We start from the raw sequence: 27473 nt of genomic DNA on the forward strand, positions 1-27473 counted from the left end.
CTGAAATTAATCAAGAACTACTTTACGGCTATTTCACCTTAAAAATGAGCCTCAATGACCTGACCAACCATTTTTAATTAGTAATTGTTGAGGACAAGAAAAATGTTGTTACCATATTCTTATATTAACAAAAAATTCCTCATTTTATGCTACCTTTCTTTTCAGATCTTTGCAGCACGTGACTGTATTGATACTATTCTTTTAATAAATAATGTGTCTGTATCATTATCATTCTGGTCAGTGCCTTATGAATATTACCAGGAGACAGAGAAACTATGCAAATTCAAAACAGAGATTATTAAAAAGGCCAAACTAATGACTCACATTTTCACTACTCAAAGAAAATAGTATTTGAAATGCTGTTAAATGTGATAGTGGCAAAAATGAAGCAGAGCACCCTGCATTTACAGCAGAATGGTATTTTTAAAACATGCTAGTCAACTTTCTGGTTTAATTGGTGGCTGAAGTGAGCAGAACAGCAGGTTCCATAGAGGTGTGAGCTATTCCAGGACAACATCATTGGTGAAAGTTTTTGACAGTGTATTGACTTTCCTTAGAAGTTTTGTTTATGTTCATAATAAAAAGGAACTCTAATGGCTTCTTTTTGTTCTTTCGTTTTTTGCTCTTCTTTTCAGTGAGCATTGACAGGCATGCCTGAGAGACTCCAGTTGGTTTCAAAGCTGGATATGGACTGGGATACAAGTAGAGGCAGCAGAAAAATGACAATGAAAGCGAACCATTCAGTATTCTGATGAAGTTGAAAAATTAGGACTATTTACATAAGTCAGAACTTACTTGCATTTCCTGACATTTTTGGTCCCTTTCTCCCTCAATCGAGAGTTTATGTTATATAACAGATAGATTAATTAATAAAAAAAAAGAAAAAAAAAAATTAAGCAAAGCGTCCTGGCATGTCAGTTAGTGATATCTGCAGTTTGGCCAAATTGCTTCTCTGGTCTTAAAGCTGTTTTAAAAATAGATTCTATGATATGTGCATCCAGGACAAAGCTTTTAAAGAGGATCCAAAACTGAATGTTTAAATACTTGTTTGCACAGGTCCAGTTGATATTTTACACAGAGTATGGGCAGATTCAAATCTTGTATTTCTGAGTAAGCAGCATTTGTAAACCAAGGTACTTTCAGAAACCCTTTAGAACTTGTCCCCCTTTTCTTAACTAGCATTATGAAGAAGCTTTAATAGGCATGCAAATAATAGTTTCTAAATTACTCTGTTTCACAGTAGGCAGAACATATTCTCAAATTATTCTCCCATTTAGATACTCTTTCTGATTTCAAATGAAATAGAAGGTATCAGAGCTAGAATTATATGTCTATTGACTACTGCTTTTAATTATTTTAAACATATCTAGAATTACTACATAGACTGACAAGTATCAGTGCCAATACATTCAATATCAGGGAGAAGATCTCCCCTTTGTTTTCTCCCCTGCCCAAGTCCCTACTTTCCTGCGGGACAAGGGGAACAAATCACACCAATTCCCTTTAAGTGCACAAGTCATAGAGACAAAATGTCTTTTGCCTTATTATGGATATGTTGGAATAGCTCTGCTGCTGATTCCTCCTCTCCATGACAGTAGAGAGGGAAAGTATTAAATACACCAGCAGTTTAGACAGCCCAGGAGGTATTAGCACCTACGTGAGATGACTCTTAGCAACACATCAAGCTTGCTTTACCTTCAGGCATAGAACTTAAGTGCTGCATTCACTGACTCTCCCCCAGACCCTGCAGGCATTTGCCCATCCTTTCCCTTTTACCAGGGCTGCCCCTCACAGCCAGGTCTCACTGAGCCTTGGAAGAGTCCAAACTTTTCAATTTTGGCGTTTTAAAGCAAAAGAAGCCACAGGAAGAACCTGTAAAGAAATCAGTTTTCAATCCATTGCTGGTTGCAATTTAGGGCAATGGGAGCAGACATTTTACCAAGCTTTCCTCTGCAGCGTTGCAATGGAGAAAGCACACCACCAGACTTGTGAAGTCAAATTAAACAAAATGCCATTAAAAACTTAGCTGCTGAGACAACATTAGATCAAAGCTGACCAAAGGAAAATACAGTCATGACAGAAGTAATGGCATTAATTTAAGTAAGCAATTCCTGAACACTACAGCCTGAATAATAGGAAGAACTCTCCCTATAAAATCGTCTCTCCCATTTTATTGGTACTGTAACACACTGGACGTTTGGCAGAAAACACAGTAAAGATACTGTAACTCTACTAATTAACAGGTCATGTATATAGGGAAGGCAATGTATATAAGCAAAACCACTAATGGCACAACATGGAAATGGATGGAAAACATGTGGTTCTGAAACTACACGTATCCATCTTTCACAAACTGCAGTAGCACCAGCTATGAAGGTGCTGAATGCAACTCACTGGATTAAAACGAGAACCCTGTTCTGATTTTAATCTGCTCTATTATGGGTCAGCAGGAAAGTGGCTGCAGGTTTCCCCTGAACCATCGAGGGTAGGGCGCTGCTCATCTCCTCACCTGTGAACAACATTCAGGCACATCTGAGGTGTTATGGCTAAATGTTTAAGATTAGCAGTGGAGATCTCATAAACAAACTGAAAAGCAAATATTTTACCAGGCATATATAAGTACTTATTAAGATTTATATCTTATCTTCAGTGCCTTTGACATTTTACAATAGTATTTATTTCCTTACTTGTTAATTCACAGAACTGGCTAGTCTACAAGGAATTTACACATTAGAAATTAGCAAGATTGTTGGGCATAACTTCATAAATATGACATTAGCACAACAATGTTCTAATATAAACATACACAATGCTAAGTAGGAATAAAGCATCTCCTAAGGGCAGAGGAACAACCTGCAGGGAACTCGCTGAAGTCAAAAGGACCCAGTTAGTCCTGTGAAGCAGCGCTCTGTGGCGCCTCTCGGGGCTGAACACACAGAGGAAAGCAACTGGGAATTAGGTAACTGCATCAGTGACCCTCCAGTTGTATCAGCCCAGCATTCTTGCCAGGGGAGAGGAAATAAAACAATTCCAAGTTTAAAACAGCTCTCAAAACAGCTCTACAAAGATCTAGTCTACAAATATGGGCTCCTTTTTTTCCAGTGAAGAAAAAACCCACGAGTAGTCTGTGTATTGTGACCATTTATAAAGTGCAACATGTGGCTTGTATTCACAGTTATTAGTGCTCACACGTAAGATTACAATGACAATAAATCCCATTATAATGAATAATTCTATTTACACCTGGTCACTAATGGGACATAAAAATCATTCTGAGACATCATTTCGTAGAGACACCTAATGAAAATGTTTCCAACAAAAACCTGTAAAAATTAAACTGGGGGTTTAAAGATTTATCTGTAATGAGAGGGAGTAGCTGTGAACAGTTTTGGAGAAGGCACACACTGTAACCAGATTCAGACTTTTGTTATTCTGTAAGGATGTTGGGGACGTTTGCTTTTTTCCCTGACTCATCCTTTTCCCTAGCAGATATTCTGACCCTTAGTCCTGGCAAATCCAGCAGTACCAAAAAGTTCTCTCTGGTACCTCATTAATCACTCCCCTGCCATGTGCTATCTTACCTGCAGATGTAATTCTTCTTGCAGGATTCTTGTAAATTCAGGCAGTTTGGTTTCTCCCTGTCCTCATATGAACACACAGGAACAATAGTCTGCCGTCTCCTTTCTGTACAGGCTACGTCTCGACAGGAGCAGAAGAGCATCCCATAGCTGTGCTTTGGGGGAACTTTGTCAAAAAATAGCCGGAGGGCCTTATGACACTTCCGCTTGTTACAGATTTCATTAGACGTGCTGCTGGTGCAGGGGGTTATGTAAGCAGATCTGAACCTCTTGCAGGTATCATTTAGGTTACAAGCTTTTGCTGCATCCAAGCAATTGTTCCCCTTTGAAAGTACTGGCTCCACTAGAAAAAACAACACAACAGCAGTAAGAAATGCGTCACATTTATATTGTGTTTTGATGTTTGTGTTTACTTCACTGTTAATGAGATCCTGATTATATATATGTTACATATAAAACTTTCAGTGCCAGAAACTGCGACCAGTCCTTATGTTTCTTAGGGTAATGGTTTAACGAGTGAACAAGAGCATAGGCATGCGTTAAGATCAGAATGCTGGAAAATAAATGACGATTACAGCGGGCAGGCTGTACTTCATCTTCTTTGTAGTAGACATGCAGGATGAATATTGGGTAAAACTTGGCCTCACTAAAAAGGTATTAAAATTGCTGGTAAATTGGAAGGGATACGTTTGGCCCATCGCACAAGAACACTGTGAGAACATGTTTACAAAAACTCTAGTTTTGTAAAGCTCTGACATTTTACATTTTTTCCTTGAACAGTATAAATGACATTCAGTGTCTACTTCAAGTAACAACATTTAAATGTAATTTGTGTACTCTGCAGAATATAAAAGCCACATGCCTGTTACTACAGTTTTTAAAGTATGAAAATAGCCCACCCAGACAGAAAGGAAGGCAGGTGCAGCCCCACTCTAAGGCCACCCACAAGGCCTGTAAGCTCCGTGCTTAAAGACACTTTTGCAAGATCTATAGATGCCACCTGAACCCTGGAAGTTTTATGAAGTTTATAAGCTTTGAAGAAGCTGACATAGAATTTAACAAGTGACTGTGAAAGAAACATTTTAAAACAAGGAGTATGGCTCTCACACGCAGACTCTACAAGGAGTTATAGAAAAAATTAAACTTAGATAAAAGTTAAGACTATAGTTACACATTTAATTTTGCAATACATTATCCAGATATTAAAACCCAATATATGCTTTGCTTGAAAATGAAGGCAACTGGCATTAGAATGCAAAATTCAATTAAGAATAATCGTAATGCTGCTTTGGATATTAAGAATGCCAACATCACAGAAAATACATTAACTTCTCATTGCTACAGAATTTCCAAGCTTAACAAAACATATTGCAAATATCTAAAACTCTGCAGCAACCTCTTAGGGGAGCTGGCCAAAGATAAAACATCTCAAACAATCTAAAATTCTAGGTTCCTCTTAACAAAAGCTTTTCTTCTAAATCTTCTACCTTTTCCCAAAAACTCACTTCAGTGCAACTCTTCTCCATTGTCCTAACCCTTTGCCTCCCATTGAGGCCTGAGATGATCAGGACATCAGCCTTTTGTCTTTTTCCATGGCAGGAAAAGATGATGTAGGCTGGCTGACATGCTGCACTGAAGTACTGCAATTGCCTGAACTGACTCGCTCAAGATGGGCCTTGGTGCTAGCACACACTTCACATTATACAAATATATCACCTACTACTATTCCATGTATCTTACCTATCCAGAAATAACGCAATGCATAAGTAGCATTAGATTGCTTTGTCACTCTAGCGATATGCTGTTACTATGTTCAGTGGGTTTGTACATTTAACCTTTGTACATTTAACATTCACACTCCAAGTCCTACTCAATCTGTTTCTTGCATAATGAACTGCAACTTTTTGTTTATCATAAATTACAAAATTATAAACATGCAACATTTGACTATAAATTAACAGAGCCAAGTATTTCTTATAATAGCAGCCTACCACAGCTTAAGCAACACCAGATGCAGAAAAGATGAGATATCCAAAATATAACGCTCTCATAAAATTGTAACATTTTTATAAAAAATGTTGTACTACATTAACATACAACTATAATCTTAACTATGAATTTTCAAAGTTTTTTTAATACAGTATATAGAATTATATGTTTAGTACAAATATAATTACTATGTAATCTGCAGGGCATATAATTATGCAATATATGAATAGTACATGCTAATTAGTATGTGATTGCAGGGTAATTACATGGTTATTTGTGCCTGGGAGTCAACTGCTGAATTCCACTCTTTAAAACAAGATTCTGTGGAAGACCTCCGGATGGAGCATTGCAGTATGAACAGACATCAGCTTACTGTATGATATATTATAGCATATCCAGCCCCAGAGCTGGACACAGCACTGCAGGTAGGGTCTCATGAGAGCTGAGTAGAGGGGGAGAATCCCCTCCCTCGACCTGCTGTCCATGCTTCTCTTGATGCAGTCCAGGACACATCAATTGGCTTTCTGGGCTGGAGTACACATTGATAGCTCACAGGCAATTTTCCACCTTCTAATACCCCCAGATCCTTCTCCTCAAGGCTGCTCTTAATCCATTTTCCACCCAGCCTGTATTTTCGCATGGGGTTGCTTCAGCCCATGTGCAGGACCTTGCACTTGGCCTTGTTGAACTCCATGAGGTTTGCACAGGCTCACCTCTCGAGCCTGTCCAGGTCCCTCTGGATGGCACATCCCTTCCCTCCAGCGTGTCAACCCCACCACACAGCTTGGTGTGCTCAGCAAACTTGCACTCAGTCCCACTGTCCATGTCACTGACTAAGATGTTAAACAGTGCTGGTCCCAATACCGACCCCTGAGGAATGTTACTCATCACTGCTCCCCACATAGAGCCGTTGACCACAACTCTTTGAGTGCCACCATCCATCCAATTCCTTATCCACTGAGTGGTCCATCCATCAAATCCATGTCTCTCCAATTTAGAGGCAAGGATGTCATGTGGGACAGTGTCAGATGCTTTGTACATGTCAACTCTGAACATGGATCAGGTTTTTTTTTGTTTGTTTTGTTTTTTAAACTAGCCCTGGCTGTAACATGCCACTTGCCTTTCTCTTTTGATACATATGTCTCTAGCTATTGTTTCTGGCATATTTATCATCACATTATACAATTTTTTTTTACTTTTTAAAACCAAGACTAATATACAACACAGAAGTGGTATGCATCAACTGCATCTGAATTAAACAAGACTGTCTAAACCAACTCTTCTCATTAATGCCAACTTCTTTCAAGCTTTTAAATCATGTTTAATGCAAAATTTACAATCCAGAACACACTTTATGCTTTATTTTTATTGCATAAGTACGGCATAACTATTCCTAAATCCTGTAGTAACTACGAACAGTTAACAATACTGAGAGTGTTTCTGAGGATTACTTACGCAGCAGTAATACATAAGGTCAAAATTTCACCCAGCTTCTGTTCTGCAAAGCTTAAATTATTAAGACAGGCGGGAGTTTGGCTCTTACTAGGTACTGACTATGTTAAGAGCAAATGGATCTAATCTAGAGCTGCTTTTCCTGCCAGCATCCTTTGGGAAAGGCTTGTGTAAGGAGATCCTTTTTCAGTTCTCTCTTGGGGCACTTGGATATGGACTGAGGGTGGTCAGAGCAGCAGCCTGGGACAAATAATGATTCCTTCCCCCCACATTTCCCCACCCAGAGCTTCCTCTCTCCCAAGTCCGCTTTGCCTTGGGCCCATTCTAGAAATCTCTGCCAAAACATGCAGCTCTCCACTCCTGCCAAATCACTGCAGACTCCAAGGCAAGTTACTATCAGGCAGGTGATAAGTGATGCCTCATGCCTGTGTGCGAGGCACTGGTTTGCACCGGTGGCAAGGGGCCCAGCAGAGCAGATCTGCAAACACCAGGATGCTGCCTCTCATCAAAAGTCACCAGCAGCTGTGAGCTGCTTCCCTGATATGGGTGCTGCCCTGATGCAGTGTAGGCAGAGTCATGGTAGAACACAGCCAGAGCCAGCAGCTGCTGCTTTGGTGGGAAAGCAGCAGCTCCCAACATCCATAGAGCTAGGATGCCTAAAAACATCCTCCTACCTGCCAGTTTGCTGTACACTATGAGCAAAAACTCTGGGACAGCAATAATTGGCTTACTGATACTAACTTACCTCTACATGGATCACCTGCTCACAGCTCTTCTAGCGTGAGTTTAACACTTGCATCCAAGGTGAGATGTTTGTTCTGATAAGTTTTACTGATAAAAAGCAGGTGTTGTATTATAGTATAAGGTGTAACCACTTTGATATTTGTCATCTCCTGAATGCCCCCCCCACACCCTCCCCCAACACTGTTACGGCTGCAACAGTTCTGGACTCAAGCTCCCATACAACAGCAGAAAGAAGCCAGCCAAACGCTCCAGTCTTTTATCCAGAGATGTTTCTAAAGTTTTAATTGGGCTTCCTCTGCCCTGTGTGATCTTCCTTATGTTTCAGCCTCAGTGTCTTCACCTCAATCTTTCATCTCCCTTGCATTTCCATTTCTATTTCATTTCTGCACCCACTGAGCCTTTGGCTGTCTCCTCAACTCCTGTTAACCCCATGGTGCACAAGAAGGGATTCTCAGTGGATATTGGGAGCTTCTTATTCGTGCTCCCGCTAGATGGAAGGAGTGAAAAAACTATTACTTGTTCTATAAGATTCTTATTAAACAGCAAAATGGACACTTAGTTTTCAATTTTCTTACAGCACATAAAAAGCAATTTACTGAGGTTGCCATTAAAATTACCATTACTATTTGCAAGTAATTAGCATTAGTAGGTTTTCTACGGGTTTTAGTGAAGGGAATGCTGTAAAGAGAGCTGTAAATGTTAATGTGATGGAAGGCAAAAATTACAAAGTGTTAGAGGTGACCACATGGGCATGGGCCTACTCCAACACAGGTGCAGAATATGGCATATAGGAACCAAAAACTGACCAGAATAAAGAGGAGAACCATGATCCCACTTCAACAAAAGTGCTGCTATGGGGTTCACCAAAGTACTTCTGCTTTGTAAGAACAGATTAAAAAATAAGGAAAGCATGGGAAATATTGTCATCTGCATCTTAATGGATACAAATAAACTACCATTTTCCTGGACAAATTATTTCTAAACCCAAATGGCAGAGAAAAAACGAGTCATCCCCAAGAAATCATGAGACTGATACACATACATGTTATTGAGAGGTTCTACTTGTCTTCTACTCAGCATTTAAAGAACAATGAGGCCTACTTCAAACATTTTCCATAATCATAACAAGCAGGTGCTTCACTTTTTAAATTAAAGCCAATACATTATCAGCTATAACCAGGGCTTTCAGAGTACTACCAAATACGACGAGATGAATGTTGAAATTACAATTGATGGCAGCAGTAGGTACACCAGGTGACAAAGATGAGACTGACTCCTGTGTGCAGAAGGGCACACCCAGGGCCAGAGCAACAAAAGGACCTAAACAAACAAAACTGCGTAAATTGAGACTTTAGGTTCCTGAGATGAAAGCTGGAACATTTTACATTTCTGGTCACTCATGTAAGTCTTTGATAACACAAATTCCACATCCCTAAAATGATTTTCTGAATACACCCATAAATCTACTTGAGGAGTTAAAGACCATCTCCTATCCAAGCCCTATCTAGATCAAGAACATTTTACATTGTCTAGTATGAACCAACAGACATGATTTGAAAGTGTTCATTACTCAGCTACCATGTTATGCACAACTGCTATGCCCAAAGTATTTTTCAAAATACTCTGGCCTTTGTTTTTATGAGACTCCACTGGTGAATTGTCAGTCGGGATCAAGAAGACTTTGGTTCAATGCCTTCCTGACCTGGAGACTCAGAACCACTGTTCTCATTTCTCAGAAGGGTTCTCAAACCATCTCACTGTAGAGTGTTCTCAAGAAGACGCATGGGAAATAGTGTGTATTGCAAAACACAAGAGAGAGCAGGATGCTTCAGCCCAAGGATGAGAGCTCTCCCTGGGAGGCAGATTGCTGGGTTCTGGCCTGCACCCAGGAAAGAGAGATATTTCTCTTACAAGAGCAATGACTGGAAACAAGGATTCCCTCTCTGAAGATGACTCTGTTAATTGTAAGTCTGCAGAGGCGTGATCCCACTTGTGCTCTCTTCTTCTAATCCCTTCTAAAAACACATAACCCTTTCTATACCACAGCTTCTACCCTTCCTTCCAGACCAACCTACTGCCTAATCCACAGGATGCCCTCCCAGGCTTTGTGAAAACCCATAGAGAAGAGCACAGAGCAAAGGCATCCCACTTCCTCAAAGACTATTCTGATCACTAACTTAATGACTAAAACACCGTGACATTTTCTGCTAGATGCCCATTAAAAGAAGAGTGGCTCTCCACTCCCAGGAGCATACGCTGATTGCTGTCTGGACAGATGCACCTGCCCAAGGCTGTGAATCTGGCTCCTCAGGTCCAAAGTCCTCCAACAAATCTCAGTTTCTGTATTTCTTATTGTCCATCTAGATACTTATTGTGCAGGGTTTTTGCTGGGTTTTTCTGGTTAGCTGGTCAGTTTTGGTTTTTTTTCCTCTGATACTTTCAGTCTTTTCTAGGGAGGAATGGGGAAAGGCTGAGCAGAAAACTCAGAGGTGTCTGAGCCCTGCAGGTTGGCTGAGGGACATCTGCTCGACCTATAGGTTATGTAAGAGGAAAGCCATCCTACAGTGAACTGGTTAAATTTTAGTTCCACAAGAGCAGGGAGGGAGAGGAAACCCAGCTCCCCAGCACTAACAACATTGTGGGCTGCTCCTGAAATTCCTTGTCTTCACTTACACAAATATCCTGATCACCTTTCATTTCTGCTACAAATCTAATAAAAGGTTATGCCAGGGTCCCTAATTTTCCATGTGGCACTGAGGACAGCAGCTTTGCATTATACTGATGCCAGCATAGTTAAATCCATTTTATTCACTAGAGTTATTCTGAATTTTCAATAATCTAAGTTCAAGAATTTGGTTCTTTAATGCTACTTTTGCTTCTTTAGTCCAAGGTATCTCACGTAGGAGGCAGAAACATATGAATAAAATCAGAGGCTGCTAAACAAAGAAACTGCCAATTGTTGCAAACGGATCCAGACACTGTTTCTCACATTACTGCACCAATGATTTCAGTTCTACCCTAAAGACTTTTAGGGTGTAAAGGTCATTTTAACATATCTACACTGTACTAGCATTAGGGATGGATTATGCATGACTGGGACCATATACAGAGTATATTTTTTTCTGAGGGAGTGATCTCAGTCATTCCATATACAATTCATGCTCTGTACTGACTCAGAGGCTGGTTTTGTGATGTGGAAGGCTATCGCCACGGTTTCAGCTGAGTTCTTCTAATTAATTTCCCTTTAAAATATTCAAAGTGAAAATGTGTTACTGCATATGCTCTCATGTTATACAGTTCAGTATTTTATTATTAGCTAAATACTAAGTCAACAGAATTGAGAGAGAACTAGTGCACACAGAAATACAGAATAAACCTGTGAAAATATTCAAACCTACACGGTTGCCATGAGAAGTGATTTACTGCATGCAAGTTCTCAAGACACAGTAAGTGACTGTTTACCAAAGTCATGCCAATTTACAGGGCAACTTTCAGCATTTCTTTTTATTACTGCAGAATTGAATTCACAACTTGTTTCCTCTTTTCCTCAGACTTGATTAATTACCGTGTTAACATAACTACTGTTCTCCTGCTTATAATGGGCTCCCTCTAAAGTGCTGCCCCAGCAAAATAAACCAGGAGAAAGCTTCTAGCTCTTTGCTCTAGCATTGCAATCCTCTCTAATCTCACTATTTTTTAAATTTATGTTCCATTCCAATAAAGCTTGTGTGAATATTATAGCAAATCAGATAATACCAGGTTATGACCCTTGTAATTGATCCTTCAAGGTTCTTTTTGCCTTTTTCCAGTTGACGTGGTAAAAATTACATTTAGATGTGCTTGTTGACACTTGAGAATTCACTTTGTTGGTCATATACACTGTTTCAGAGAGATCACATTACATAATGATGTATTTCTAGTGCTATATTTCTTCTATACCTACAACCCCATTAAGCGGTAAGCAAACTTCCCGTGGGGCTGTAAGACTACAAGTATCAAGGGGGCAATGCTCCCATACTGTTCAGAGGGAGTATAGCTGCAGAAAGTATTCCATGAGAATACAGGGTTAAACATTAGCTGCTATTTTAAAATATAATCAAATAAAAAAAAAAAAAGCAGCTTAAAATAAAAAGTTAAATTTTCATTTGTAGAAAAATACACATTTTGATGAACACAGACCATGTATGCAGGCACTGGAAATCAGTTATCTGTAGCAACGGTTTCTGTATCACATGACCACTAGAATAAAATGATTAATTGGACTGTCTCAGTAAATGCGATCATTACACTTTTAATTAACCTTTTCAACCTCTTGCACCTTTTAGTTTTCTTATACATGAGATTTTTTCAGTTTTCCAGATATTATGCTTGACTAAGCTTAAAACAATGCAGAGTTCTGTTAGAAAGATAAGAAAAACAATTGAAACAGCTCTTACTGTTCCTAATAAGAAAATACCACTGATACCGTCATCATAAGGGTAGTTATAAATCAGGTGGCGGACAGACATTCTGAACTCTGTGGCTACGTTCCCACCTAATTTTTGTTTTGGCAGCACACTGTTATTTAATGGCTCTGGCTACCAGGAAACTAGCTTTTGAAAATTCTTTCTCAACCTAGTTATAATTACTCCATATAAATCATACAATGATCAATTATAATAATCTTAGCTTCATCCATTATTTAAACTTAGCATTTGAATCTACACAGCAGGAGTGCAGGAAATTCCAAAGTCCTTCTCTGCTCACTAACAACTGCTTTATTCCTGAAGTCATGCCAGTTACAGAAAAGAAGGGGCCAGATATGCTCTTAGCTATGACATCAAAACCTGAAATAACCACGAATTTCAGATGAGGAAAGGTTTTTGGCTCTCAGTATAGTATATTTTCCAACCAAACTAGCTTCCTGTTGTTGAAACTAAATTCAACATGAGATTTTGCTTTCTTTACATTTGTGCACCAAAGTCAGAGTTCTACAATTACATATGCTGACAGCACAGTCTATCATTTTAAAATGGCCTAGATCTTTCTCTCATATATATGCATACAGACACATCTGTATACACACGTGTATATGTACATAGAATGTTTCAATACTATTTAGCTTTATGTCTCATTTCACAAGATAGCTACTTATATATTTATTTAATAAGCATGAGAAACAATCCAAATGTTTTTGTCCAACTTAAGGCTGATTCTAAGATATCTGAGCTCAGTGCGATATGAACAATAAGTCTGATGGAAGGAGAAAAGACACTTAAAAGAAACGACCTTTCACAATGGCTCAAGCAAGACCTCTAAACATTTTTCCGAAAAACTTTAGAACTATAACTGAATTTTGAATTAGTAACAAGGATTTTTAGAGCATTTAATAAACTAACTATATATTTTTGACTATGCAAAATATTAAGCTTATGATTACTTTCTTGTACCTTGTCCTATTTCAGTCTCAGCCATAGTATAGGCTATAAAATATAAACACAGGATCTGTTCTGGTGTTTAATATTTTGAAATTTTCCAACACCTTAGTGTTTCAACTACACGCCAAGAATTGCCTTGTCAATAAAGCTGCATTTTTCTGTTTTTCATTTCATTAAACAATTAAGCTGTTAAAATGTGGGAAGTGAACATGTAAAAAGTGTTAGGATATATTAAAAAAAATAAAGTGGTCTTTTTGCACATACAGAACCACACCTCTTCTCAACGTCAAAAGCAAGAGTAATAGGTGAACCAAAGGGAAAGAGGTCAAAGTGGAAATGTGAATACTGTCTGACACAACAGGAAAAGGGCTGAGAAAGCCCTCAACTTAGACTGTAAATGTACATACAAATGGGCACAACTCCAATACCAGGAACAAAAATATAAATCCCTATGTCCAAATTTGGGCATCACATGAAATTTGTCCATGGCAAAGCACAAGTAGAAGTCTCCATAAATGGTGCATAAGTAAAAGTTAACTGGTAGAATTTTCAAGGGTTTTTTTGGTGTTTTGTTTTTTTTTTTTTTTAAATAAAAGGTGAGTATGACCCACACCAAACTCTTTCCATGAGATATAAAAACTCTTCCTCAAAAGTCTAACCGGGAACTCCATTTAGCTCATGAGATGAATAAATGCATAGTGGAAGAACCAAGGAACTTCTCTGTGCTTCTCAGCTGGACATCCTTTGGTCTGCCCAAAGCCCTAAAAACCTTGAAACATTTAAGATTCAAGCAGAGAAAGGAAATGTCAAGGAAGGAGAACTTACCAGAGCAGGAAGGATATTCTAAAAAGACAATACCTCATGCATGATAAAGCCATCATTCATATTTGATCTTAGAACCACAAGGCTGGAAGGGATTTCAAAAAATAATCCACCATCCTGCCCCACAACAAACCCCGACTGCTGCTTAGACATACCCAAGTCCATAGGACCATAGGGCATGCATGCAAAAGTGCTGAGGGACCTGGCCAACGTCACTGTGAAGCTGATCTCCCTTTTCATAAGTCTTGTTGACCAAAGGAACCTCCTGATGTCTGGAGTAAAGCAAATGTCACAAATATCTTCAAGAAGGGCAAAGAGAAAGATACAGGTAGTAACAGGTGAGTCAGCCTAACCTCAGTTGCAGGGATGATTATTGAGCAAGCCCTCCTTGAAGCCATATCCATACACATAAATGACAAGGTGATGAAAAACAGTCATCATGGATTTAACAAGGCCAAATCAGGCCTGACTGCCTTCTACATTGAGATGACTGGTTTAGTGGACAGAGGGAGGGCAGTGTCAATTTACACTGACTTTAGCAAGCCTTTTGATACAGTCTCCTATTATAATTCTTGCAGCCAAATTGGAAAAACAGAGTTTGGATAGGAGGACTACAGAGTGGAAACTGACCCTGTTTTGAGTGGGACCTCAATGACCTCCAAAGGTCTCTTCCCACCTTAATTATCTGCCTAATCTACGCTCTAACCTGTTTTTCAGTAACTCCACAACCTCTCCAAATAGCTATCCAGTATTAGCTATGCATTCCATTAAAATTTTTTCGTGGTATCTAATCTATCACTTTCTGCAACATAATTCCCCTGTTTCCTACGTAACTTTACTCCTTTCCTCTTAGTAATGGCTTTTAAACTTCTTGAAGACTGTCATTCTCCCATCACTCAACTCTTCTTTTAAGCTAGTCCTCCCCGATCTACTAATTGTCTTCATAACTTGTCATGTTTTCTAGATATCTAAATTTATGCTATTTTATTCTCAGATTTGAAAAAAAAATGAGGTTACCAAAAAGTCCATTGACGAAGAGTTACCGTATGAGTTGTACGCAGGAGATCGCTACAGACAGACAAAACCTGTTAATTTAAGAGTTGCTGAAGCATAGCTTACTCCAGCCTCAAGCAATACCACTGTATGTAGGGATGGTTTACACGCATTGACTGTCTACTGCAGGAGTATATATTAGCTTATCTATGACAGCAGCTTGCTCCTGATGGCTATAACCTGAAAAAAGAGTCAAAGTATATAAAACCTTAGTAGAAAAATTATCCTGCTTATTCTGTGGTATTACTCTTTTGGAAGGAAAATCAAGAGAGGACAGAGGGCTGGAAAAGTGATTGTGAATCAAGTCTGACAACAGCAGCTGATGGGATAAATCAGGAAACATTGAAAGCAGTGAGGAAAGATACTCTCTCCAGCATAACAAGAGGAAAGCTCTACCTTCTATAAAGCTCTCCTGCAACTCCTATCAGGTAGACACGCATGTCTGTGGTGATGACAAAAGTACATTAGCACAAGTAAAAGAAGAGGCTAAAATCATAGGGAAAGCAGCAGAAATGGGGCAGATGCTCAATTAGTGACAGCAGCAGTAGGGGTGGGGCGAAGGTTGCCATCATAGCAGCAGAGAGAGCAATAGAGTCAGAGAACAGCAAAAGTCACAGCAGCTGTGGAGGCACCGAATCACACACACCACACCACACCACACCACACCAACCCCCCTCCCCCCCCTTCCCTGCTGCCAGTGAAAACCATTTGGGGCAGTTATCTGGCCTATCTACCAAACAATATGACCCTCATTCCGTTAATCCACCACCAGCTGCTCTTGTTTTTTCTATCAGTTGGTCCCAATGAAATCCTGCTGAATATAAATAAATTCACCATAATGTGAAGAGGGTAACACTAGTAACTCTTGTCTATTCATGGATTTGCTGTGGATCAGCTTCAGGAAGCTTATATGAGCTGCAGTCACTGTTGCTGCTGACTTCATATTAAGTCTCATTACTGAGGCTTCAAAAGCCAATGATCAAGGAGATTTGTGCATTGAGGGAGGTGGACTTGATGAACAAGGGAAATAAGATACTTTGGAAATAAGTAACTTAAATGATACTGACTTAGAGATTTAATAATGATTATGATGGTCACTATCCTACTGTGTGTCCAGAAGGTAAAGCAGTACAAAATGAAGGTAAGGCAGCTGTGTATGATGTATGTCACTTATCTACAGGCAACTGGGGGTTTATTAACTTGAGATCATTATATTATTTAATAAATTAGACTGCACTAATAATTAGACCACTGTCTATTCTAAATTACCTTTTGCTTCCACTTATGCCATGTGCAACACGTGGCAATAGACAGAAAGCTGCTTTCTGTTTTGTCTTCAGTGTTCTGATCCCTCTCCCTGAGCTAGTCTGGTTTACTTTTACTTATCTCTTATAAATGTCCAACTTATCTTTTTTTTCAAAGTTAAAAATGTAGTTCTTCCTGAAAAAAGGCAAGCAGGAAATCAAATTATTTTGAATTAATTGTTAACTACATAGGACTCATGACTTTTTTGAGGTGCTGCTCCCATGCCTCAGCTGTCTGTTATTCAGTGTCCAGCCTGAAGCCCACTGAACACAGTATTTTGACTTCCATTTGCTTCAATAAACTCTGGATCAAGGTTCAATAAACTCTGGATCCAGGTTTTATGACCTAATTCAGTTTGTGCTTTAAACCCATTTAAATCAAGTAAGCGTTTGATTAAGTGCTATCATGAACTGGGCATCAGCTTACACTCCTTGGCTCCATTTTTAACTCTAAAATACATATGGAATGCATTGGCTTTTATTTAGTGTACGTGTTTACAAATATGTGAATGCACACGTACACAGGAATAAAGTAAAAGCAACTGAAAGAGAAAACCAGTGTTACAATAAAATTAATTATTACAATGTTTGTAATTTACAACAAAAAATTACAACTCTTGCTTTCCAAGCCCCTCGTACAACTGTGAAACTTTCACACATCCAATACAATAGTATAGTTTCCTCTGTAATTCAAGAGTATGAGAAAGAAAGATTAAGAACACTATTGAAATCAACACCAAAACTTCAAAAATAATGAATCATGATTAGCTGTTAAAGCTAGAATTATGTAGGAAGGAGAGATATCCACAGTACAGTAGTGCTCCAGTAAATAAATAAAGCACAAAAGTCCCACATATTTGACATTTGAAGAACAAAACTATCCATCAATGTCTTGGCACAGATCGATCAAACAGAATGCTACTACCGAAAACCTAATAGTATGATGGTAATAATGTAGCCATAAAGCCTCTACTCTATAATTGACTGCTTCCACTTCAAGCTAACATGTCTAAAAGAGTGACTAATGTTCACCTAAAGATTTCACTTGCATTGAATGACAATCAGCTACACCTCACGCTGTTCTCCCTAGATTGCTTATGCTGGGTAATTGTTGAGGGACACGAGCCAGAGGGGAAATAGTCTACTTAAATAGGGAAATTTATATGAAGAATGTTATGATAATCTGAAATGAAAATATACAGTTTCTCATCTGATTGTAAAACACAATGCAATACTTTACTTCAGTAGACACATTCCTTCCCTAAAGCAGAAGCATCAGTAGTGACTCCATAAATAGGTCAGAGTAGGTTTTATATTTCAAACGGGTATCTAAACTTTCAAGCAAGGTATATAAAATACACTGTATGCTTCCCAAAGTTACAGCCTATATTCTTTGAATAAAGAACATATTTCTGAGAATTTACAGATAGATTCTATGCTTTGGTCAGATTTTCCTTTGGTAGATGGGAAAATAATGCAATTTCACTGAAAGTCAATAGAGTTAATTAGGGTTATAAAACCTAACAGAACTATACACTTCAATTACATGATTTGTCTTTATAACTTACTTCTGTGATCTTACAGAGTGGACTATCTTAAAAATAGTATGAGATAACACACAGTTTATTTAGTTTTAATTCAGGAGATTAAGATAAACCTAAGCATATTTTTGTACTTTTCTGAATGAAAAAAACCTGAAGCACTGAAGAATCACTTTGGGTTTTTTTAATTTTTTGAGGCCAGAATGAGAAATTTAAATTTTCTTTGTAGGTTTCACTGCAGATAAAAATATATTTATAATTAAAATGTTTGGAACTCTCTAATGGACCATGAGTTTGAGTTAAATTGCTCTGTCGCCTTTGATATATACTTAAAGGTAATTGGCTAGTCTTAGTGATGTATTTTTAAAGAGCTACCTATTGATTAATAATGATTCAGTATTAATATAACCACTTTGTGTGGATCAAGAAACTTCAATAGCAGAAACCCATATTTATTCACAAATTAACTGGATATAGATCTGTTGCTTTAAGCCAAATGGGGTGTGTTCACTCATTATTTTACAAGAGGAATGAAATAACTGTAACAGTGAAGATTAAAGCAAAACTTGGGTTTATATTTTAGCTGCATACAATGGATAAAGTTCATGCTTTTATGCTCTTGCAGAATGCATAAAGAAAGGACACAAAAGCAAAACTCCCACCTGCGGGAATCCATGAAACAGTAGTTTTGTACTTTGGGGGCCTTTGCTCAAATGCGGGACAAAATGAAATGTATAGTACAAACAGGGGTGTTTTCTTCTCTTTTATTAATCCAGTTAAATATGGATTAAACCAGTAAATGATCTTGTAATCTGATCCATATAGCCAGAGCTCGTACAGTCACACTCATCTCACTGTCACCTAACAGGGTGCATAAGGACACCGAGGTTTGCTGATTTATAGAGATACTTGAAAATAATACCCTGGCCTGCATGCGGTGAGCCATCACACAAATATATAACTGAACATGAAAAACCTGCTTGCAGATGAAAGTTATCTACCTGAGACTACAGTGTGCATTCACACAATGTATGTAAATGTGCGAGCAAAAAACTCAGTTACTTTCCATAGGAAATGGCAGAAAAACGAGTGTTGTGCCTTCCTTTTGCAAACACTAATGAATAAATTCAGGAAAGGCCCATTGTCAAGTATTTACCAAGCAGTTCAAAACCTGTATTGTGCTGTGAAATCTTAACATGATCAGAGAAATTCAAGGCTGGAAGGAACTGTAACAGCTATCTAGGTTCATTCTCCTGCAGTAAAACAAACTGAGCCCATTCTTTGCAAAATATCTGCCTATATCTCCCAGTGGAGGGGATACTACAGCCTCCAGGGTATTACGTACAGTGCCTAGTTATTCTTTACAGTAGATTTCTTTTCCCTAATATCTAACCTAAACATCACATACTACAATTCAGACCAACTGACAATTACCCTGTCACAAAGGATATTAGACTGCTTTGACATTTGTTCTTAATGAATCCACACTGACCCTCCTTATCACCTTACATCCCCTGGATGCTTTTAAATCAATTTTTTTAATACCCTATTCTATCATCTTCCGAGCACTGAGTTTGGAACTGGATCGTAATTCCCTGGGCCTTTTTCCTAGGTTTATTTTATTGATAGGGCGTGTGTGTGTGCGTGTACATATATATATTTTTATTTTTTTTAATAAGGTGGGTACTATGTTAGTCTTTCCCCAGCCCCCTGGGTTCCCCTCTTTCTTCCATGAGTTCTCAAGGATAATTGCCAATGGTATAGCGATAGCTTCAGCTTGTTTAAGCACTCTAAAATGAATTTCATCAGGCTTTTGGAGTATTTTCAGGCCATCAGAAGGAAAACCCTAAAATTTCTTGTGTGTTTTTCCTTTCTATTCAAGACACAATTTAACTTGAAAATAAAAAGGAAATATAAATCTTTAACTTCTCTCTTTTTGGTGCCACATCATGTGATAACATACCATATGTTACAGGTCAAACATCTTAAAACTGCCTTCCTAAATTGCTTGATGAGTTATGTTGAATTCTTTTTAGACAATCTTTTATGAGTAGAGAATACTAGTTCTCAAAGTCAAAATTCTGTCTTTTCATCTCCAATATATACACATCAGAGGAAGTGAGGCCTAAGGTATTGGCAGTCTTCAGTTGTTTTTTCTACTCTGGAGAATAAAACCAAACATGCACCCCAACTGAGAAGTTAAACCAGATTTCTGGTGACTTTGTCTCACCACAGTGTCCCAGAGAAGTAGAAGCATTCTGATAAATTAGACTCTGAAACAGAGCAAAGTTGGCCAAAACTTTATTACTGTTATTTCATTTATTATCAAACGCATAAGTGGATAGCCTTTCTTTTCAAATTAACTAAAGCCACCTATGGCAAAACTAGGATCTTTCAATGTGCACTCACATCTCTATTGCTTCAAAGCCCCAAGCTATGAGCAAAGTGTCCTTATTCAAAAGAGACCACAAAGCCACCAGATTAGGACAACCTATCCACCACCAGTTGCCCCATCACCTTCTTAAACTTGTATCCGACCACCAGAAGCAATAAAATAAGGACCTCTTGAGTCTCAAATTCATGAAACAGCTTACCTTCCTATTTTCCTGGGAAGGAAGCTGGAATCTCTTAACCTCTCTTATGGTCAACATATGGGCAAACTATATGAGCTAGGACAACAGTGGCTAAAGGCTACTGCTATAAAGAATGTGATACGGCTGAAGAAACACAGCAAATCCAGATGGAGTCTCAACAATGGGAAGCAAGACAGCACAAATAAAATCACTCACTGCCCACTGCAAAGATGGTACCTGAGTTGCGATCCCCAGTGCTACATGGCTGTGTATACAGCAAGTCAAGGACTTCCACAACGTGTAGTTTACATTCAGATCAGCAAGGGACTTTTTCACAGCACCTGTCCTCAACAAAACTAGATGATTTGTTGAGCCTTACAGATAATAGGGCCTCTTCTACCTGTTCAGGAAAGTAGTGAAAACAACTGGACTAGAGGAGCTAATCAGCGCCCCAAAGCCCTATTCCCACCGAGCTGTCAGTCAGTCAGAGCCTGGGGAGCTCCAAACCCACTCTCCTAGCATTTCCTGTTCATCTATAAAATCGCACAAAGCTAGTGAAGGGACAGTGCTGGGAGCATCAGTTTCCATTTCCGAAGGGCTCCTGGAAGAAATGTCAGTCTGCTCAGCATTCAGCCCCCGAGTCATAGGAAGCTGAAAAGAGCTGGGTTCAGGGAATACTGCGTCAAATGCAATGTCATCTATGGCCTTCAGATGAGGCCCATAGCCATTAAATGATCCCCAAAGTGCAAAACTATGGAAAGCCTATTACAAACAAAGGAGATCTAGTTCCTGGATGAAGCACTTTGTCCTTCCCTAATCAGTAGTTCTTTTCAAGGCAAATTAAAGTGTTGGGATAAGGCTACTACTATGTTAGAACGGCTCTTAGAAGAGTTCCCTTCTCTGAGTTTGCAAAAGATTAATTAAGATCAATAACTGGGTATTCACTCCACATTATGGTAGACCATGCCATCTCAATTCCACAGCTGGATCACTCAGGCTTCTGAAGCAACAGCATGAAGGAGAAAGTAAAGGGAGCACAGTTTACTATAATTAACAATTTACTGTGGATCTGCATGTCTTAAAGCTGCAACTACTGCAGAAACAACACAAGGATTAGCTGCTTCAACATACAACTTGCATAAAATTTCCCTATTTTATTTGTTTCCTAAGAATTAAGGTCATTTTTGCCTTTCTGTAAAAAATTAAATAGTCAACTTATCTAGTTTTCATCTAAATATTTCTGTAAAACTCATTAATGATTGGGCTGCTTCTGCAAAAGATCAATTTGTATGTAAAGCTTGTTGCAAAGTTGTGAAGAAGTAACATGGCACTACATCAAATGAAGTTTAACATTTTCCTACTTTCTTTTAACCAATCTCAGAGGTGCTTTACATTTTGCTAAAATATTTTTATGCAATGCAGAATCCTAAGTCACAATGACCCACCCAAATTCCCAACAAGTTAAGCAGATGCATAAGAAGAAATTCAGAAAACAAGCAGTAACACTAAGAAAAAAGCCATTAAACATGCAGAGATAGCTTTTACCAGGGCAAAGGGATAGGTCAAGTTGTGCAAAAAGGAAATATAAGGAGCAGTTTAATGGCTTTAAATGCATCAGTAATTTTACAGCATTTGCTTTTTTTTTTTTAATACTGAAAGGATGTACTCAGTACCTAAAAGCTACTATATTTAACTGGAAAAATGAGTGACCACTATTTACTACTGCAAAATCCAGGCCCTAGGCCCATGACAAGAAATTAGTATTTACTGCAAATCAACCAGTTAAAAGGCTTTCATATATTTAATATAATTATTTTTCTGAATTTTCATTCAAGATTCCTCATTGTCATTTTTGAGAAATTGCAGAAAATTAATAAGGATCTCTATCCATGGTTGAAAATATTTTTTGTATAACAATGAAGTCATTACTCTTCTTATTTCTGTAAATTCCATGAGAGCAAGAAATAGAAGCACAATAAAAATCTTTTCATAACAGTTGATTAGAAAATATGGCCTGCAGAAAGTCTAGCTCTCTTTGCACTTTGCACATTAAGAATCCAAATACGTTACCAAAGCTGGGATTTTAACCCCCCACAGCTTTAGCACAAAGAAGCACATTAATAAGATACAATTTAGATTTGCATTTTTTAATAAGCAAGGGGATCAAAGAAAATATGAATGCTGAAGGGATGTTAAATCATGTGCAAATTCAAACATCAAGGTATACTACAGAATGAAGACACATTTGCACTAAAGTAAGCGTAGTAAGGTTTTCCAGAAGTTGTCGTGAACAAAATGTTCTTTATGGACTGTTTGCCTGGGCCTAGCATGTCTAGGAGAGAAGCAGATGCATTCAAGTTGCACCAAATATTTTTGGGATTTGCATATGTTCATGGCTGATGGCAAAGCAGCAGGAATGGTGGAGGACCAGCAATGAAAGGATTAATCTTTCTAATAGCCTAGTACTGTTCTCATTAAAGACTCTGGCCTGTTTCTACATGAATATATGAATATCTTGAACTACTATATATTTTCATTCAGACATTAGGATGGCATATCTCATTAAAGGTGACCACACTGTTATAACCTACTGGGAGTAACCACTAGTATGGGAATACCAACCACAAAAAAATGGCTGGTGACCTGCCATTAAAAAGGGCTATGTATGCACATCTTCAAATCTCATGAGGCAGCTGAGCTACCTCCCAAATGGCAGAATGCAAACCAGTACCAGCACTTCTGCCATTTGTACATGTCTAGGACAGCTGACAGGTACATAGAGGGATATACAGTTGTTGAAAAGGGCACCAAGAAAACAAGGAGGAAATGGCCTTGACAGGCTAATGACAAACATTCTTTACGGTAAAACTGTTTTACATTTTTTGAAGAATTGAGTTCAGAAGCTAAAGCTGCCTCCAGGCGTGACCAGCATTTACTCATCAGATCACCACAGGCCTTGATGACCTTGGCAATCTTACAAGGATCATATTTTTACATGGATGAACAGTTCCTGAAAAATTTCTCCAAACAGGATTTCTATCAATGTCAGGCACACTTGTCTCTTCATTCTGCTTCCCTTTCCTTGATTAAACATATTTATAGTGAACATTTAAGAGAGAAAACCAAATCTTTGCTAACATACAGGTTTAATAAAATTAAATCAATCAATCATAGAACCAAATATAGTGTTTGCAGTTACCACACTCTTCACTGCTTACATGCTTTGTCCCTCTGTCTGTCCTACTGTTTTGCTTTGTAAGTTCATCAGGATAGAGTTTATCTTGTATTCTGTGTTTGCGTACAGCCTGGCAGAATGGTACCTTGTTCCCAATTGGCTCTTGAACATTATGTAATAAACATGATGCATATGTGGATCATCTCCAACATTCTTACAAAGAATTACAGAAGATATTATTACCTTTTGAAGGAATCACTTTCAACACTTCAGTGTCAGTGTGCAGCAATGGTGTACACTTATTGTAAACTTCCAGTCTAGGAGTTTCCCATTAATTTTGAGGGTAAAATGCTCAATGTAATTGGAGTACACAATAAACTATATTCTCTGCTTGCAATTAGACTCAAAAATCCAGAGTAACTTTGTTTCTTCACTGAAAGATGTCAAATTCTGTGTCATTTCACAACCTTCTCCCATCTTCAGAAGAGACCAACACAGAACAAGAAATCTGATCTACAGCTCTTTAAGCATCACACAGAAAAAATGAAAATGGTATTTATTCTTTCTCTGCATAAATAATGCATAATAGAAATCTATCTATTAAGTTGGAGATGAAGTCTGTTCTAGCACCCATGGAGGAGCCTCTACTCAAACACAAATACTGAATTTATAAGCAGAATTCAAGATTTAGTTCTTAATTACCATTTCCTGTCTTGCCTCCATCTGTACTAACATCAAATTGATACCATGGCACATACATACCTATCTTGCTACAGTGGAGCTTAATGGAGAGGGAAAAGGTACAAAAATGTCCTGGAAAGCAGCTGTTATTGACTGCTGTCAGACAGGGATAGATGAACATCTGATTCACAGCAGAAATCTTTCTATTCTTAAATTCCTAACACGTGCATAAATTGTAAGAGGCCGAACAGAGCAATTACTCTGTATCTGAACATTATGATTTTTTTTTTAGTGGAAAATAAACTCAGACAAAAACATCACCAGAAAAACTTTTAAAAACCTTCCCCAACCATTGCTACTTTTGAACAATGTATTTATTAAGTCATGTTTTCAGTCACAGAAGTACAATAACAAATGGACAAATCTGCTGCTTTGAAAGCAATAAATGAGTTAAACTTCTCAATTCAACAGTTCAGCTAGGGCCCTGTGAAAATTTTAAAGCTTGGCTGCCTGAATGTAAGATGGCAAGGGTATCACATGGCACAATAATCATCCTGGATACATACTGGAATTACTCACTGGGACAGATATATCAAGCTTTATTGAGTTGGTAAAAACAAATGGCTATAAAGATCAACTTTGGTTTATGAATCTGGCCCATAGAAAGAAAGAAACATTTATTCAAATCAGTTTCCAGCACAATAGCTGAAAGCAAGCAACAGACAATAAAACAAATTGGTGCTTGATCTAGTACTATTCTCTATATTTTAAATATTTTGTAGTACGCACTGTTATATATGTCTTATTCAAAAATTGCTCCATTTAACTGTTGAAACTACACACTATGATGTTAACGCCAAATCTTAACAAAAGCTGTTTTGGATCAGCCAAAGGGGAGAACAAAAAACCCCACAAAATTCTAATTTTCTGTACAGCACTGTCACTAGATATATAGCATGGATACTGAATTGTAAATTAACTAGAATAAAAGAATCACCCTTTTAATGAGTGTAATATATCATGACAATGTCAATTTGATTAATGTAATGGGGCCACATTTCAGAAGAAGGAAATTACGGGTCGTTAGGGTAACTTAAAATTCTGTTATAGATTTGAATTATTTTCTTCATTTTGCTAAGAATTTATCAAATATTTTTCTTTGAATATCTTCTGTTTTTCTTTAAAGTCTCACACCATTCTTGCCTCTAGCCAGTTTTAACTCAGAAACTGACAAGTGTGAGTCGTAACGCTTTATCTGGTTATACAATATCTGGATCGATTAGAAAAGCAAAAAAAACCTTGTGAATCTACTATGGAAATAACTTCTTTTTATTAATATAATTATACAAACATATCTCTTTTTATTAACATAGATTTTTGTAAACATACAGTTGGGTAAGTTTTGTGCCTTGGAGATACAAACAAAAAACGACAAGCAAGACAAGGCACAAGAGTTCATAGGATGAAAACTAAGATTTTGGAGGCAGAGAAGGCAGCTTAGGGAAAGTACAATATAAAAGAACAGATGAAAAGCAAAACAGAAGGATGTGATAACATGGGGAGAGGCAGTTTGGGCAGAATATGTATATAGGGGAGAGTGAGAGCAACTGAGATTTAAAGGTAGAGACAAAGAGCTTGAATGTGATCTGGTAAGAGATAAGAAGATCTAAGGAAGCACAAAGCTTACAAAAACAAAAAAACCACTAGCCTGTCAAAAATGAATAATTTCCTATGTTTCTACTCACAGAGTTTTCAAAAATTATCTGGATGCAAGGAATGAGATTTTCCTCACTACTGAGGATGGCAGAGAGCATTAATATAAACAGAGGGGAAGCATGGAGCCATCAGGATCGCCGAAGATGCCCCAGAAGACAGTGACAGATGGATAAAGAGGACATCCAGTCATATACACCTATGCAAATGTTTTCTTTTGGGGGCAGAGAGGGGGCCTACTACTTTGTCTTTAGCAAACACAGGAAGGCATAAAATGAGATTTCTGTAAGTCCAGTCATCTCAAGTCACAGTGCAAAAGAAATGTGTCAGTTAAAACCAATTCAGATCACATCACGTTGGTACATTAAATACTTGAGTGCTATCCTGCACTTGGAAGGCTGCTGTAGAGGGTGGCTGCTTTGCATGCTATACAACCTTTCTGCCCAGCCCACAGCACATCTCCCAAATACAGTCTGGTTTCAGCATGGAGCACAGAGTTTTGGAATCTTTCTGTGGGATTATTTTGCCCCATTATACACAGTTGTTTTAAAGTAAAATTAAATCATCTCTTGACTCAAGCTACCGAAAAAAAAAGACTGATGAAATCCAGCAAGTTGAAGATGAGATTTCATTATGGATTTCTGCAAAACCTGGTTTGTATTTGATTTGAACCAGGCAAATCATAGTTCAAATCAACAGATCTAAACAGTTTTTTATATTTGGTGTTTGACTAATTCTGGGGTTTTAATCATTACATATTTCTTTTTACTACCACAAAATATTAATTAATTTATAATTTACCCTCCTAGTATCTCAGAGGGGCAACATTATAGTTCCAATTTATAGCTATGGAATCTAGGCACAGAAAAAGTATTTATGATTTGGTCAGACCACACATGAAATCTTTGTATTCACAAGGGATTTAAGAGATACCTTGAGCAGAAATCTTAGGTCCTCCACTAATTTCTTAATCATAACACCATATTTCCATGCAAAATTTTGATATATCCTAAGGTCTTAGCTGACATTGCAAATAAATGGACCTAGGCATTGTCCCAAGCATTAAAAGAAGAATGGTTCTTTTGTGGGTCTCAAAATCCAAATTCTAATAAAGCTTTTAAGGTCACTTTTTACATTGTTAAGAAATCTTTTTCATGCATTTTAGAGGAAAAAATCCCAACCATTCTTGAATGATATCCCAAGTAAATTTGAAACTTGTATTTTCATCTGGTTAGTGATTCATCAGTCAAAGCCATGTTCCCAGTCTGACAGACTTCCCAGTAACATTTACAGAGGAAGCCAAGGTTAATTTTGTTCAAATGTGGACAGTTGAATTGAGCTCTTACCCCAGTTAAATCTTTTCTTCTTAAAATGGCCATGACAGGTTTTCAGCAAACAACCTTGAAAAGGCTGAACACTTGACTTGCCAGT

General features: G+C 37.9%; 1 protein-coding gene across 1 annotated transcript in view; it reads right to left on the minus strand.

The window, feature by feature from the left end:
• The window catches only part of GFRA1 (GDNF family receptor alpha 1), a 145920-nt gene that overhangs the window by 54994 nt on the left and 63453 nt on the right, over positions 1-27473 (minus strand). Inside the window, exon 4 of the mRNA XM_074831358.1 lies at positions 3582-3921. Coding sequence (XP_074687459.1) covers positions 3582-3921 — 340 coding nt within the window. The remainder of the gene's footprint in view (positions 1-3581; positions 3922-27473) is intronic.

The sequence above is a fragment of the Strix aluco genome, chromosome 7 (genome assembly GCF_031877795.1).
Source record: "Strix aluco isolate bStrAlu1 chromosome 7, bStrAlu1.hap1, whole genome shotgun sequence".
Lineage (NCBI taxonomy): Eukaryota > Metazoa > Chordata > Aves > Strigiformes > Strigidae > Strix > Strix aluco.